Genomic DNA, 15,968 nt, shown 5'->3' on the forward strand with positions numbered 1-15,968 from the left:
AGGACACCAACTCTTGTTCCAACTCTGTCACTAATGATGTGATGTTGAACAGTTGATCTTAGTGATCTCGTTTGTAAAATGGGGATAATAATGCCTTTCAAGATGGAGGTTCCAAGATGGGCAGTCTTTTGAGATTCCATCTAGTTTTGGTATTCAAGATTCTAAAAGTCTACAAAATGAGATTCACAATGGATATGAAATAATTTGCAAAAGTATAAAGCAATATTTGGACGAATATCTTCATAATCATTATCACTGTCTTTCTTATTATCATCATTACCATTGAGGAGAAAAAGGAGGAGGCGCAATGAGCTTGTACTAAGAAAGTCCTGGGTTGGAGTTCTTCCTCATATACTCAACGTTCTTTGGCCTCAGTTTCCTGATCTGAAAAAGTGGATAATAACAACAGGGTTGTTGTGAGATGTAAACTTCTAATTAATAAACCTTAAAGTAGTATATAAATCTTATCTCTCATCATCATCATCACCATTATCATCATCATCTGTAGGTTGAACTGCTAATTTAGGGTATGGGGACTTGGAGCAAGATTCTCATATTATGTATGTTCTGCTAGTACGGCAGCTGGTTCTTTTGATTCTATCCCTCATCAGTGTTTGAATTGAAAAAGAAGTGGCAACATTCAAGCATCCATGGAAAATGAGTGCAATGATAACTTCTTCCCATCTTTATGATTGTGTATTCATGTTAGGAAATAAAACCATATTTATTGTCCATGCAATTCTTGGAGCTCTCCTTTTCACTTTGACTTATTTCATATCAAATTTCCCACATTTTCCATCTTATCCTTGACATTATTTATGGCAACCTAGCTCTCCTGCACTGATGTGCTGCAATTTCTTTAGCTTTTCACCAATCATCGAGCAGGCTTTTGCTGTTGTAAATAGCAACATTTCTGTATTAGTATTTAATTTTTTCCTTAACCATTTGTTTTGCAATTGCTTGACTAAAGGGCTATGGCCATATATGGCTTGTTGGCTTTGTTTTTAATGGCTCTTGGGCAACTGGTTCCTATTGTTTTAATTTTTTCCATTCGTGATCTTACATGGCCACGGTTACCAGAAACATCAGATCATTATGCCCACCTTGGAGCCTAGTTGCAGGGAATAATGTCATCCCTGTATCATGCAGGAGCTTGGAGTGCAGCAAAATAGGTCTATTACTCTGTTTGTGGATAAAGTAATGTGGTTTCTGATGTACTTTGATAAGGAAAACTAAGGCATGTGTGTGCTGCTTTCAACAAGGTGACATTTGAGGGGTGTTTGGATAAGGGGTACATTTCATAGGTTTTACCTTGGCTTGATGCTTAATGGTAGTGATGCTTGTAGATTTTTGAGTTTGCAAGCAAAATGTGGTTTGGGGTGGTGAGATGCTAACGAGTTTCAGCAAAACTGAGAGCTAACCACGCACATGCTGTCCACATGTTAAGGAAGATGATAAGGAAGCATCTCTGGAGGATTCACACTAAGAATTAAAGAATACAGTTGAGAATTATTGCACTGCATGACATAAAAAACACATAGATTAATATACTGAGAGGTGTCAAGGATAATGGGAAGTAGGAGGTAAAGTAATTAAATGTATCTTAATAAATGTGGGGCTATTCCCTTTAAAAACCTTTCCTTAGACCACAGTGACTGACAGTGGAGTGTATTCTTCCTGTTGGCAGGTGGCCTAGGAGGGGAGCAGGAGAGCGATACGAAAGGCAGCCGGGCGCTGGAAGACAGGAACAGCGTGACGAGCCAAGAGGAGAGAAATGAGGAAGATGAAGACATGGAGGATGAGTCAATTTACACCTGCGATAACTGTCAGCAGGACTTCGAGTCACTGGCGGACCTGACAGATCACCGGGCCCACCGTTGTCCTGGAGGTAATGTTAAACCCGCGCCGTGATTCTGACAGGTGGTTAGATGGGTAATTGGACATAGCAACAGCTTGAAGCCTCAAGTGAGATTAAAGAATTAATAATGTAATTTTACAGTTAATGTAATTTTATTGTGGTGCCTTGGGTAGCCTGTGTTCACGTTTTAAATAAAATTAAAAATAAAAGCAACAGCTTTTCAGTTGGCATGCTGACAGTAATTATGGTTTGATCCCCCCACCAAAAAACTAGAACTTCATAGCACATTGAGAGAAAGAGAGAGAGAGAGAGAGAGAGAGAGAGAGGAGTGTGTGTGTGTGTGTGTGTGTGTGTGTTTGTGTATGAGTACACAAGTGCAGATAGTCATATGTTTGCTTCCAAAATTCTTTCTGGAAGTATAGTAATTAAGGGATTATTAGTGCAAAGTTAAATTAAATGTGGAAACTCCATGAAAGAGCTAACCTGTAGCATCAGGCCAGTTAGTAGAAGAGGAGAGAGGCAGAAGCAGAAGCCTTTTAAATGCAAAATTGTAATGAATGAATGCTTCCTTAAGGATTATCCTCCCTTCCACATTGCTCACTTTCTGTGTAGGAAAAGCAGGTGGTGGGTTTGCTTCATTCACAGACTTCGGCCCTGCCTTTCTCTCTATTTAGTCTACCCCATTGGAGAAGGCTAAATATGCCCATACGTTGAAGGGAATAATTTTAGACTGATTTTTTCCCCCTTCTTCATGCCACAGCTGAGATACCTTTGATATTTCATAAGGATCAACAAAACCAGCCCAGTGAGATTGGTGGATATGGCAACCTGATTCTTTAAGAGGAAGAAGGAGATTTGCAAAGCACATATTGGCCTCCGCAGCTCATTGTAGGGGTACTCTCTGAGGTGGCATCTATCTCTATTCATTTGAAACTACACCTTTGTAGCCAAGGCCTAAATTATAATGATGAAGTCTAAACAAGACAGTGTCAGTTCTAATCTGCTGAAGTTGACTTCATTTTTTTTGCAGAGGTTGGAGTTTTGATGACAGAATGTTCTCTCTTCATGAGTTCTTATGTCCCGGAGCCTTTGCCTGCTCTACCTTTGAAGTTTTAAAATCACCTGGTGGTGGTGTTTTTTGTGGGAGGGAGGAGGGTTGTTCAGTCTTTTTGTCAGATGACCCTATGCCTGCCCTCCATATTCCTGACTGGGCACTAGTATCCTCACTGTGGCTATGGGAGAGATGGGAAATGAGATGAGTCCCCAGAAGCCTTTTTAAACTCCAGACCAACTGGGCCTCATTTCATAACAATGAAAAGAAACCTCATTAATTCATACTCATAATTTCTCATTCGTGGTAATTCATACAAGAGCTGGGCTGGTATTTCCCTTCATGATCATATGATTCTTTGAGCTGAGTGGGAATTTAGGCTTCATCTTATCCAAGGATTCTTAACCTGAGATCCATGAAATTGGGTAAAAAATTGGGAAATCTTAAATTGGGGGAAAAAAATCTCAATTTTCACTAATGTTTAACTGATAGTTAGCATTTCCTTTAGTTATTAAAAAGAAACTCTTCTGAGAATGGGTCTGGATATGCTAGGCTGCTAAAGGGGTCCATGACACACACAAAATTAATCCAATCTTAAGATCACATAGCTAGTTAGTGGTAGAGCTGGAACTAGAGTGCAGATCTATGGACTCTGAGGCTCAGTATACCTTGCTTGAGAAAAGGGTCTGATAATCAAATAAATAACATAAATAAGATTAAAGGTAGAGCTGGTTAAGCTAAGAGAAGAAGCTGTTGTTCTGCCCTTAAGGAAGTGTTCATTTATTTCCATGCAATTGATGCCCTAATTAAAAATCATTCTTATCTATTCATTAAACCAGGTCCCTTTAGGACCTCTATTAGGCAACACTTTGTTAGCCTACTTCGAGGTCTTGAATGCAGCAAAACTGCTTTAAAAAAATTTCTATAATTCACAGCTGCTGCTAATTCTTCCTCCCCCCCCACGACCTTTGTCACTGGCATATGACAAAGCCTAGGAAGGACTTTCAGGCTTTGGGGGCACCACGGTGGGGGGTTGTCTGCCAAAGATGAGAAATGGTAGATAAACTGTTTTGCGTCTGGGTCAGTGTCACTGAAAGGCAGAGCTTTTTTTGTTCCAACTAATCTAGCAGCGCCACTGCTGCCATTTACCTTATTGACAAGTTCGGATTTCATCCCGGAATCTGAAGTAACATTGTTTGTGTCGCCCCCAGCTGTCTTGATCAATACAGGTAGTATCTACCAATACTTTTCCAAGGGCTATAATAGGACTTAACTAATGACTTCCATGGGGATGTTGGAGCTAGGATAGCCCTGAAACTCGAGAGTATTGGAAGGGAGGCAGAAATTCCTCAACAGAGTAAGGTAAACTGCCATGCATAATAGGATCCCTTAGAAATTCATTACAGCGCAATAAAGGTGTAACCTAGTCTGGGAGCAGCTTCTTTGACACAGACAGAAGATGCACAGAGATATTTTTCCCCTTGGGTCTTTGATTCTTAAATTCAAAAGGTTGGGTGAGTGTGTGTGTGTGTGTGTGTGTGTGTGTGTGTGTGTGTGTGTGTGTAGCTGCAGCAAATCAGGGTTGGTCTACACCAGACCAATAATGTGCTCTTAGGTATGAGCTTTCCCTTTTTTTTTTTTTCCCTATTTGTTTAGCCAATAAAAATGTTGTAAACGTAGGGGTCTTCCCCTCCTGGTCCTCCCCATCCTAGGAGATTATAAGTTCCTTGAAGGGAGCAGCCATTTTTAATTTTGTCTTTATAATTCTGTACCTAGTGCCCTAACTGGGCATCTTGTACATAGTAGGTACTGTATAAACCCTTGTTGAATTGACTTGAAGATTCCTTTACATCTGGCCAATGCCTCGCTTCTTTTAGAGAGACTGAAGGAATTAAAGATTTAGAGGATAAAATAGCTTGACCCTGGAGTCAAGAAAACCTGGGTTTGAGTTCTGCCAATGACTCTTATTAGTTGTATGACCATGAACAAGTTACTTAACCTCTCTTATCTCAGTTTACTCAGATTTAAAATGGGGGGACTGAGCTAGATAAAGTCTAAGGACCCTCTGAGTTCTAAATCTATGATCATTTGAGCTATTGCCAGGGTTTGGCAAAGGGCTGGGAGATTCGGTAGACATTCAGTAAAAATTTACTGAGTGAGTCTTAATTTAGAAGAAGGCTTTACTTCAAATGAGATAATGTAGGTAAAACCCTTTGCACACCTTAAAGTCCTGTATAGATGCTGGCTATTTACATTCATGCCCTCCCAAACTAGATATCTAGGTCTGCTTCTCCAGGCTGGCTGCTTCCCCTCAAACTGTGGGTGAGTAGAAGGATAGTTCAGCAAAAGATTGTCAGGATTGGAATGTGCTTGGCAATTGATTCAGCACGAGCAGGTGTCTCCTGGTTAAAAAGGCTGTTATCATCACAGGCCTACTGCCCAAGTAGCCCCCGCATCATGTACTAGGCACTCGATGTAATTTGGGTCCAGAATTGAATTAGCACAGTTTTGCAAAGCGATTCTCCTTTAAACTACCATTTAAATGTCCTTTGAACACTAATGAGTGAAGCATGTCCTGTTTTCCATAAACTTACATCAAGTCCTCAGTTGGGATATACCAGTACATATTTAGGAGAGAAAAACAGTTCCTTGGCCAGTCTGATACCAGGTGGAGTGAAGTTATGGAAAAATACACAGGATTAGGAGTCAGAAGACCAGGATCTCAGATGCATGTGGTAGGCATGTGACCTTGGATGAGTCATTGAATGTTCGTTGAATGAAATTTCACTGTTCTGAGCCTTAGCATTCTTATCTGCAAAATGGGAATAATAATCCTCATTTACCTGATAAAGTCTTTCTGAGGACTAATGAGATAATAATGGATGTGAATGCTCTTAACAAAGAAGAAAGTCTTAATGATATAAAAATTATCGATTCAGACAATGAAAACCTACTTTTTGTTGCCCAGAAATACAAAGCACATCTTGGTAGTATATGGTCTCCTTGGCCCCCTAGGCTTCCATCTCTTATCTTTTACAACCTTGTACCCAAAGAACAGTGACTATTTCTCTCAAACCATTGGCTGTATGTGCCTGGTGACCTTGCCACCTGTAGGTGGGAAATAAGCTTCCATCAGTGACATGAGTGTGAGTGAAGGACACCTGGAAACAATTTAACCAAAAAAAATAAAGAAAATGAAATTTGGAAAGTCTCAAAGTTTTGGAGGAGACAATGTGGATTGCTATAAACACTTGGTCACTTCTAACCAGATGGTGCTTTCTGACCAGAAGCCAGAGATATCTTCCCTTATCATATTATTTGTTACTTTAGGCTGAATTTTGTTACTTTAAGAGAGCTGGGAGAAAAAGTGTAAAAAATTCTAATGTTAGGGCTAGAAATAGCTCAATACTATAGACATTTATTAAGCAACTACCATATACAAGAGATTATGATATCAAAACGATGCAGACATTATTACTGTCAATGGCCACATGCAACACTAACACAATCTTCTCTCATTAATACAATCTAAAGTGCATATGTTGGGGTGGGGAGATGTGTACATTAAAGATGACCCTAAATCTCTTAGATGCCAAGGCTGGCTCTCTATCCACTAGGTGACTGTGCCTTCATTAGAAAACATGTCCAGATCTCAGTGCAAAGGCAATGTTTTAGCTACCTTAGAGAACAACTGGACAATTTTCAAGTACTTCAAAAAGTGCCTGTGTAGAAGCCAGGGAGAGGCTCTATCTATAATTTTCTGTAGTAAGTTGTAGCAAGGTGAAACTCTCTACTCCTTATCTTCCTTGGGCATTGGTTACTTGCTTTCCTAAGAAATCACTAAACAGTCACCAAGCTTGCCTTGAAAGAGAATGCTAACAATAATGCCTATTTGTTTGTAGACTGAGGTATGTACTATGCTAAATACTGGAGGCCTGGGTGTGAATCCCGGCCCTGATCTTTAATAGTTGTGTGGCCTCGAGCCATCTGCTCAGGCCTCAGCTTTCTTATTTGGAAAATGATGCTCAAATGATTTGGAAATATCCTACTTCATGTTGAAGGAAGTGCTTTTTAAACTTTAAGGCACTATAGAAATATGAACCATTGTTATGTATTAATTCTAGGTTGTTGTTATTAATAATATGGGATGGAGATAGAGGCCGGACCTATGAACTCTTTAGTACTGGGAACTCACCAGTGAAGAAATTCTCTCTCCAAATGTAGCTGAGACAATATCTGGTCTTAGAATTGCCTAGGGCACTAAGACGGTAAGTGACTTGCCCAGAGTCATTCAACTAGTCTGTGGCAGAGAAGGCACTTGAACCCAGTTTTCCATAGATCCAGGGATCCATGATTTTTGTGGTTCTCCTGGACAACCCTGCCTGTCAACTGTATTAATAATTATATTAACAACATACCAACAATGCAATTATCGATTAATTCAATGCTATATAATAATTCTGTGAGAGGTGACATGGCATAGTATATTGAGTGCTGGTCTTAGACTTGGGAGGATTTGGGTTCAATTCCATGTCTGATACTTATGAGCTGTGGGTGGGGCACTCAAGCTCTCCGAGCTTTTGGTCATTCCCTATGACTAACACTATATGTTATAAATGGGTTGGGGTCTACTTCAGTCTTCCACTGATTAAGTCACAGATCTTGATGTAATAATTACGTAACAAAAACATCATCTTGTTAACGGTATTATGTGTGGGTTCTAATTTTGACTTTGCTGCTAAATCACTTAGGCAAGTTATTATCACCTCTCTTCAGGTTTTCTTTTCTTCATCTTTAAAATGAGAGGTTAGACTAAATAGCCTCTAACTAAGATCCTGTATTAGTTGGATATCTTAAGAAAGTGAGGGTTTGGGGCGGCCAGGTAGCACAGCAAGTAAGAGCACTGGCTCTAGTGTCAGACTGACCTGGAGATCGAATCCTGGGCTCAGACACTTAGCACCCACCCAGAAACACCTGGCCGTGTAACCTTGAGCAAGTTACTTAACCCCAATTGCTTAGGGGCGGCCAGGTGGCTCAGCGAGTAAGAGCACCGGCTCCAGTGTCGGGATTACCTGAATCAAATCCAGGCTCAGATACTCAGCACCACACTCAGAAATAACTGGTCGTGTAACCTTGAGCAAGTTACTTAACCCCGATTGCAAAAAAAAGAAAGTGAGGGTTCATCATTCTTTGACATTTATTTAGAATGGAATATCTCTAGGCACACAGCTCGGTGATACAGTGGATAGAGCACTGGCCTAGAGTCAGAGATCTCTATCTGAGTTCAAATTTGACTTTAGATACTAGCTGTGTGACCCTGGACAAGTCACTTAACCTCTATTTGCCTCAGTTCCTCATCTATAAAGTGGTGATACACTGGAGGAGATAACCACTCCAGTATCTTTGACAAGAAAGCCCACGGCGTCATGAAGAGTTGGACATGACTAAACAACAACGTAGACTGTTATTTCTAGACACGTGTCATAGAATCAGATTTCTGTCCTAATTGTAAGTTACATTAAATCTCCTTTAAAATGTTTTGTTTAATTTCTGAACTAAAACAAGCATTTTCATTGCATAGTAGATTAATAAAAAAAGATGATTATATATGAAATTGTAAATCTGTTAAAGTTACATTTGTCTAATTCTTGCCTTGAGAAGCAGAACAGTGTAGTTGATAGAGTCTGCTTTGCAGTAAGGAAGACCAGTATTAAAATCCTGTCTCTGATACATACAGTCTTGGTGATCCTGAGCAAGTCATTAACTTTTAGCACCTTAGACAATATAAATTGTAGAACATTGGCATCTTTTATTGCCTACGTAAATGAAACCCTAGACCTGATGGGTCTGACTTGACATATTAATTCAGAACTGGGTAAAAGGACCTGGGCTGAAATTTGCCTGTGCACAATTCAGAAAGGGGGAGTTTCCTTAGTTTTTTTTTTTTTTAAAGAGTGAACAGGGTTGCAGAGGGAATGTTTAAGCTACCTCAGAGGATAGCCTATTTTCAATTACTTTAGAAAATGCTTAAGAAGAAAGCCTGAGGCACTTTCTGTTCAGGTATAGTGATTTTCCTAAATGATCTCAGATGTTTACATACATTTACTAGGCTAATTACCAATAATTTGTAACCTATTCATTTAAGTAGGTCCCCTAGGGACCTCTATTTTGGCAATAGCTTGTTAGCCTAGTTTAAGTTACAAAGTTTTAAAGCCCTTTAAAACAATCTTTTTTTTTTTTGGGGGGGGGGGGTGTTTTTGTCCAGACCTGTTATGGGCATTGGGAACTCACCATGGTTTATAGTCTTAGAGAGATATCTGTGACAATGAGAGGTTAAGAGAATTACCCCTTGGTCACCTGGGCTAGTAGGTCCAGAGGCAGGACCTGAACCCGTATCTTCCTAACTACAAGGCTAGCCCTATTACTTTCTCTCATTAGAGCAAAGACTACAATCATTGTACCTACCTTGAAAATGTGCCAGATTTTCCACACAAGCACTTTTTGAAATACTTGAAAATTGTCCTACCTTGTTCTCTAAGGTAGCTAAAACACCACCTTTGCAACGAGATCTGAGCATGTTTTCTAATGAAGGCACAGTGGCCTGGTGAATAGAGAGAGCCAACCTTGCCATCTGGGAGATTTGGGGTCATCTTTAAATATAGTGAGCAGTTTAGATGTACACATCCCCCCACACCAACATAGACACTTTAGATTGTATTAATGAGATAAGATTGTGTTAGTGTTGCAATGTGGCCATTGACAGTACCAGTGGCTGCATCATTTGGATGTCATAATTTCTTGTGTATCATAGCTACATGTCTATAGAATCGAACTATTTCTAGCTCTAACATTAGACTTTCTTATACTCCCCTCCCCTCCCCCCCTCTAGCTCTCTAATGTAACAAAATTCAGCCTAAAGTAACAAAAATTGCCTTTTGGGGTTGGGGGTCAAGAGGGTTGGAGGTGGTATAAGAACAGTCTTTTCTTGCAGTGTTTCCTAGCTGAGGGCTCCATTTGGAAGTGAGTGTAATGGAAATGGATTTTAGCTTTTCCAGGTATGTATCTGGTGGGTTTGGGATGGAGGTATAGTGGGAAAGCCAGCTCTTCTTTGTGTATCACAAGGGTCTCCCTCTCTTGCTCAGGGAAACATTTATTCCTTGAATGCTGGACTTAGAGAAATAACAACACACAAAAAAAGGGCAGAGGAATTAATTTTTTAAAGTGTCTTTTTTGTCTGATTGTAACGGGAGTATTTTCCAAAAAACACTTCTTAACAGCACTCTCCTTTTGCTGGAGAAAGTGAAATTATGTTGAGTCAAGAGCCAGAAGAGAAAGTTAATTACACACCTAGTTTATACAGCTGTGGCCAAAGTGACCTGTGGGCTCTAATTACTAGGTTTGGTGCTGTTTGAATAGTCTCTTCTTGGCCAGAGCCTGACTCTTTCCCACTAACCTGGCCATCTCTGTAATTTAAGAGTAACAAATTTCCCCTCTCCCTTTGTATAATGCTGACATGCTCTTGCCTTTTTCAGAGGACCAAGGGGCAGCCTTTTCAGCTTGGCAGTGAGGGACCCTTAGCTCATGTGTAGGGTTTCTCCACATGGGTCAATCATTCAGTTGGTCAAAAAAAAAAAAACATTTATTAAGTACCTACTATGTGTCAGGCACCAAGCTAGTGACTGGAAAAGAAGGACAAAGATGATCTAGTTGCAAGTGTGTTAGTTTTAGAGTCAGGGACCTAGGTTTGAATGCTGAGTCTTCTACTTACTATCTTTGTGAACTTAAGTAAGTCATTTAATTTGGCCCAGGGAAGTGGATCTCATTTCTTCATCCATAAAATGGGTGGGTTGGACTAGATAACTACCCCACATTCTTGCATTGTACCCCCATTTCCTCCTTCCACACACCTCTTCCTTTCTGGCTCTGCATCTGTGCCGCTGAGCAGATCTAACTCCAGACGTGTCGACTCAGGTATACAGACTTGATTTCACTCTGTTTATGTAAAAAATATTATTAAAAGGGTGGATATGGGACCAGGAAAACTTAGATTTTTTTTGTTTAGCTTCATATTTCTTATAAGGTCTAAATCGTGATAATTCACCTTGAGATAAATATTTAGTGTTTATAATGTATTTTCTTCATGACAGACCTATGAAGCAGAGAGTAAAAGTATTATTATCAGCATTTTAATGATGAGGAAATTGAGCTTGAAATTATTTAACTTGTCCCTGGTTTCATAGCTAATAAATGATGAGTCCGTGTTTGAACCTACGCTCCCTCATTCCAAATTCATTGTTCTTTCCACTATACCATGCCAGGACTTGAAATGCAAACTCATGCCAGAGACAAGGAGAGACAGAGTACTTGCCTTCTTCTTGATTGATTAGGGTTTTTTTTTCTTATTTTATGAGTTCCTAGGTATCCCCCACTAAGTGCAGAGCACATATCATGTGTAAGTGACTGAACAGATGAAGACATTACATGATAGCTGCCTTCATGTACTTTGAGGGGCTATCATATGAAATATATTTGATATTATATGAAAAATATTTGAGGGAACAGAACCAGGAGCCATGGGTGGAAGTTGTAAAGGGGCAGATTTATATTTAAAGTTGCATTTGTTCAGTCATTTCAGTTGTGTTTGACTCTTCATAACTTCATTTGGGGTTTTCTTGGAAAAAATGGTTTGCCATTTCCTTCTCCAGCTCATTTTACAGATGAGGAAACTGAGGCAAATAGCATTAAGTGACTTGCCCAGAGTCACACAGCTAGTAAGTGTCTGAGGCCAGATTTGAACTCAGGAGGATGGGTCTTCTTGACTCCAGGTCTGATGCTCTATCCACTTTGCCACCTGGCTGCCCTAAAGTTGCACGTAGGTGGATAGAATGAAAAACTTCCCAAGAGTGAGAGCTATCCCACAATAGAACTGGCCTCTTTCTGAGGTAGTAGACTTCCTCTCCCTGGAAGTCTTCAGGAAGGGGCTGGATGAGTTCTTGTGCAGTCAGTTGCAGGTGGTATAGGTTGGCCTGGTTGACTCCTTAAGGCTTGGGCTGGCTCTGAGAATCTGTGATTCTGACATCTCATAAAGTGAGGCAGACCTGGATGTGAATGTGTGCGTGTGGCCATTTGGAAGAAGAGCAGAGGACTGGGGGAGGTGGTCAGTGTCTTTCTTGAGTCCTGCAGGGTGAGTGTTGACACTCTCCCTAAATTGCCTGCTTGTGAGAGTAATTGTTTTCCATTACAAAGCCTTCTGGAAAGTCACACGATTGTGGAGTATATGTGGTTCAGAATTCCGTCTTTGGGTAACAGCGCTCCAGGTCTCCGGTGGTAAATCTGCTGGGGAGTTAGTTTTCTGAGGCTAGTTTCATTAACCTCCTTTGAAGACTCCAGATTTATGAAATGTCACCACCTTGGCTCAATTACACAAAGCAAATCCTGGTATCACATTTTTGGAGTTATATGTCTCGCAGAAATTGGATAACAAATCTAACAATATAGAAAGCACGAGCTAACTTGTGAAAACCAGTAGCTCAGGTTTGATTTCCAAGGGAAAAAAATAACACACACAAAACCAACATTTCTTGAAGAGTCAGTATGATGTGTAGCAGGAGAAAAAGCACTGCTTTAGGAGGCGAGAGCTGACATCCTGGCCTTGCTACTTAGTGAAGTGTGTGACTTCAGATAAGTCACTTCCCCTCTTTGGGCCTGAGTTTCCTTATCTGTAAAATGCTAGGTGGTGCAGTCCATAGAGCCCCAGGCCTGGAGTCAGAAAGACCAGAGTTCAAATCCAGCCTCAAATACTTCCTAGCTGTGTGACCCTGGGCAAGTCACTTAACCCTGTTTGCCTCAGTTTTCTCATCTGTCAAATGAGCCAGAGAAGGAAATGACAAATCACTGTAGTATCTCTTCCAAAAAAACCCCCAAAGCCCAAATGGGGTCATGATGAGTCGGACTCTGAAATGACTGAACAACAACCTTCCTCATCTGTCAGATGAAAGCAGTTTGAACCACAGGATTTCTAATCTCCCCCCCCCCCCCCCCCCCCCCTGCTTCAAGAGAGACGGTGGTATTGTGGAGTGATTACTGCTTTTGGAGTTATAGGTCCTCGGTTCAAATACTGCCCTAGCTACTTACTGTCTCTGTGATGTTACCAAGGTCAAGCTTCTCTGGGGATCAGTTTCTCATCTGTCAAATGCAAGGGTTGGGTTAGTCCAGGGCTTCTTAACTGTTTGTTTGTTTGTTTCGTGCTCTCCATTGGCCATCTGGTAAAGTGTATAGACTCTTTCTCAGAAGAATATTTTTAAAGGCATAACATAAAACACATAGGATTATAAAAGAAACTAATTATGCTGAAATATAATTATCTATAACTGTACTTGAGTATAAAACGAAGTATATGGTCCCTAGATTAAGAACCCCTGGATTAGATTAATCAACCAGAAAGCATTTATTAAATGCCTTTTAGATACTGAGGCTACAAAAAACAAAAATGAAAAAGTTCCTGCCTTTGAGGAATTTATATTTTATTGGGGGAGAAAACATGAACAGATGATCTCTAAGGTCCTTTCCTAGCTCTAACATTTTATGAGGTCCCTGAAGCACCTTCAAACTAAAGTGTCATCCTCACACAGCTGGGTATTTGCTACTTTGACCATTTAAAAAAATCATGCTGGTTTTTTCAGGTTCTTCTAGCCTTTCATGCATTGGAACAGAATCTGGGTGAAATACCTGATAGGATTAATGTATTTCATGCACAAGCTAGGTGGCACAATAAATAGTATGCTGGGTCAGGAGTCAGGAAGAATTGAGTTCAAATCCAGCCTTAGACACTGATTAGCTGTGTGACCCTGGTCAAGTTGGCTTCAGCTTCCTCAACTATAAAATGATAGCACTTACATCTCAGGGTTGTTGTGAGGATCAAATGAGTTAATATTTTTAAATGCTTCGCTTGTTGTAGTTGCTTAATAAATCTTTCTGTTTCTCCTTCCTCCCTTTCTCCTTCCCTCCCTCCCTCTCTTCCCTTCCTTCCTTCCTCCCTCCCTCCTTCCCTCCCTCCCTCTGTCCTTCCCTCCTTCCCTCCTTCCCTTCCTTATATAGGTGGAATAGGTCAGGCTACGTAACTTGCCCCTAGTCACCTATGCAGTAAAATAGCAGACCCATGAACACTTGTACTAATCAGTCTCACCATTTAACAAAGGATTTTCATTGTTACTATCATCATCATCATCATCATCATCAATAACCACCGAGGTTCTAGCTGGCTCTTCTGGAAAGTAGGACTGTCATTCACTGTGCAGCAGAAAGTTGAATGTTCTTATTATTCCACAGATGCATTTCAGTCACAAAGTGCATCACCCTTCGTTTATTCAATATATTTTAATATTAAAGGCCTTTCTATTCCGAAAGGGAGCTGATGAGGTTAGATGATTGAATTAATTACTTGTTACTCTCTTAATTTAGTTTTTGGTTTTTGCTTTCTTTTGGGGGGGAAGGTAGGGCAATTGGGGTTAAGTGACTTGCCCAAGGTCACACGGCTAATTTTTTTGTGTTAAGTGTGTAAGGCCAGATTTGAACTCAGGTCCTCCTGACTCCAGGGCCGGTGCTCTATTCACTGTGCCACCTAGCCACCCCACTCTTCATTTAGTTTGGAAGAGCATTTTTGGGGCTTTGCTCCTTCACAGACCTCATCAGGTCAGTGCATATATATTCCATGGGAAATGTCTGCCCTGTAGACATTTCTAAGGCAGCTGTGGTGCCTAAAGCCCAGCCATTTATAAGATCAGGTGAACTATATGACTTTTTTTGGCTTGCTCGGGCATTGGGGTGTCTTACTGTAATCAATTATTGTTTGTTGTTGTTAAATAGTTTTCAGTCATGTTCAATACTTTGTGACCCCATTTGGGGTTTTCTTGGCAAAGATATTAGAGCAGTTTGCCTTTTCCTTCTCCAGTTCTTTTTCCATAAGAGGAAACTGAGGCAAAAAAAAAATTAAAAAGTTAAGTGACTGATCCTGGGTCACAAAGCTAGTGTCTGAGGTCAGATTTTAACTCAGGAAGATGAATCAAGGTAGGGGCACAGTGAATAGAGCACTGGCCCAGGAGTCAGGAGGACCTGAGTTCAAATTCAGCATCAGACACTTACCACAAAAACTAGCTGTGTGATCTTGGGCAAGTCACTTAACTCCAATTGCCCTCCAAAACACACACAAAAACACACACACACACACACACACACACACACACAAAGATGAATCAAGGCCACTCCTGGATTCCTTTATGTGGCACTGTGACAGAGAAAAAGAGGGCATATGGTGGACAATATTGTCAGAGAGATGGTCTATGGCTTTGGGGACCTTTTAACTCAATGGGGAAAGCGGGATTATTACCTTTGAGGAGTTCCTAGTCTGCTGAAAATATGTGATCCTTGCCAAGGTGAAGATTCCATTCACATGTAGGAGACAGAGCACAGACACAAACAGAAGACCTCAAGTAGTATGGCTTCCTTTTGGGAGGCCATGTCCCCATAGTGAAAAAGGGACTCTGGATACTTGGGTTTTAATCTAATAATATTTTAAAAGTGTTTAGCACAGTGCCTGGAAGATAATAGACACTTAATAAAATACTTATTCCCTTCCCTGCTAATCTTACTCTAGCCACTAAAACCAGTTGTATGAGGCTGTTGGTAAATCCTTCCTACTTCCTAGGTCTTGGTTTCTTCATTTGTACAATGAAGGAATTGCACTAGGTAATCTCAAAGGTCTTCCAGATTTAAGTCTATGGAAACAACTAAAACAAATGTGCTTTAGCAGCATGCCACCAGTGACTCAAAATACTGAGGGAACACAGACATACGCTCCCAGAGGGAAGTGCATCTCTTTTCTTCCTCTCCCAGAGGAGCAACAGAGTTACTTACTAGCCACAGAGCTCTGGACTCTGACCCTATTATATCTTCCTTTATCCTGTTAGTCATATATAATGAAAGGTTCCTAAAATGGTTGGTGACCATCGACTTTTGGCCCCAGCAAGTGAGTAGTAAGTGATGGCTTCTCTATAGCCAACT

General features: G+C 40.5%; 1 protein-coding gene across 1 annotated transcript in view; it reads left to right on the forward strand.

The window, feature by feature from the left end:
- Positions 1 to 15,968, forward strand: part of ZNF423 (zinc finger protein 423) — a 438,674-nt gene that overhangs the window by 149,717 nt on the left and 272,989 nt on the right. The window contains exon 3 of the mRNA XM_069082540.1: positions 1,688 to 1,888. Within this exon, the coding sequence (XP_068938641.1) occupies positions 1,688 to 1,888 (201 nt within the window). The remainder of the gene's footprint in view (positions 1 to 1,687; positions 1,889 to 15,968) is intronic.

Source organism: Petaurus breviceps, unplaced genomic scaffold (assembly GCF_028583685.1).
Source record: "Petaurus breviceps papuanus isolate PSGF00001 unplaced genomic scaffold, PetGlider_PUasm1.0 171, whole genome shotgun sequence".
Taxonomy (NCBI): domain Eukaryota; kingdom Metazoa; phylum Chordata; class Mammalia; order Diprotodontia; family Petauridae; genus Petaurus; species Petaurus breviceps.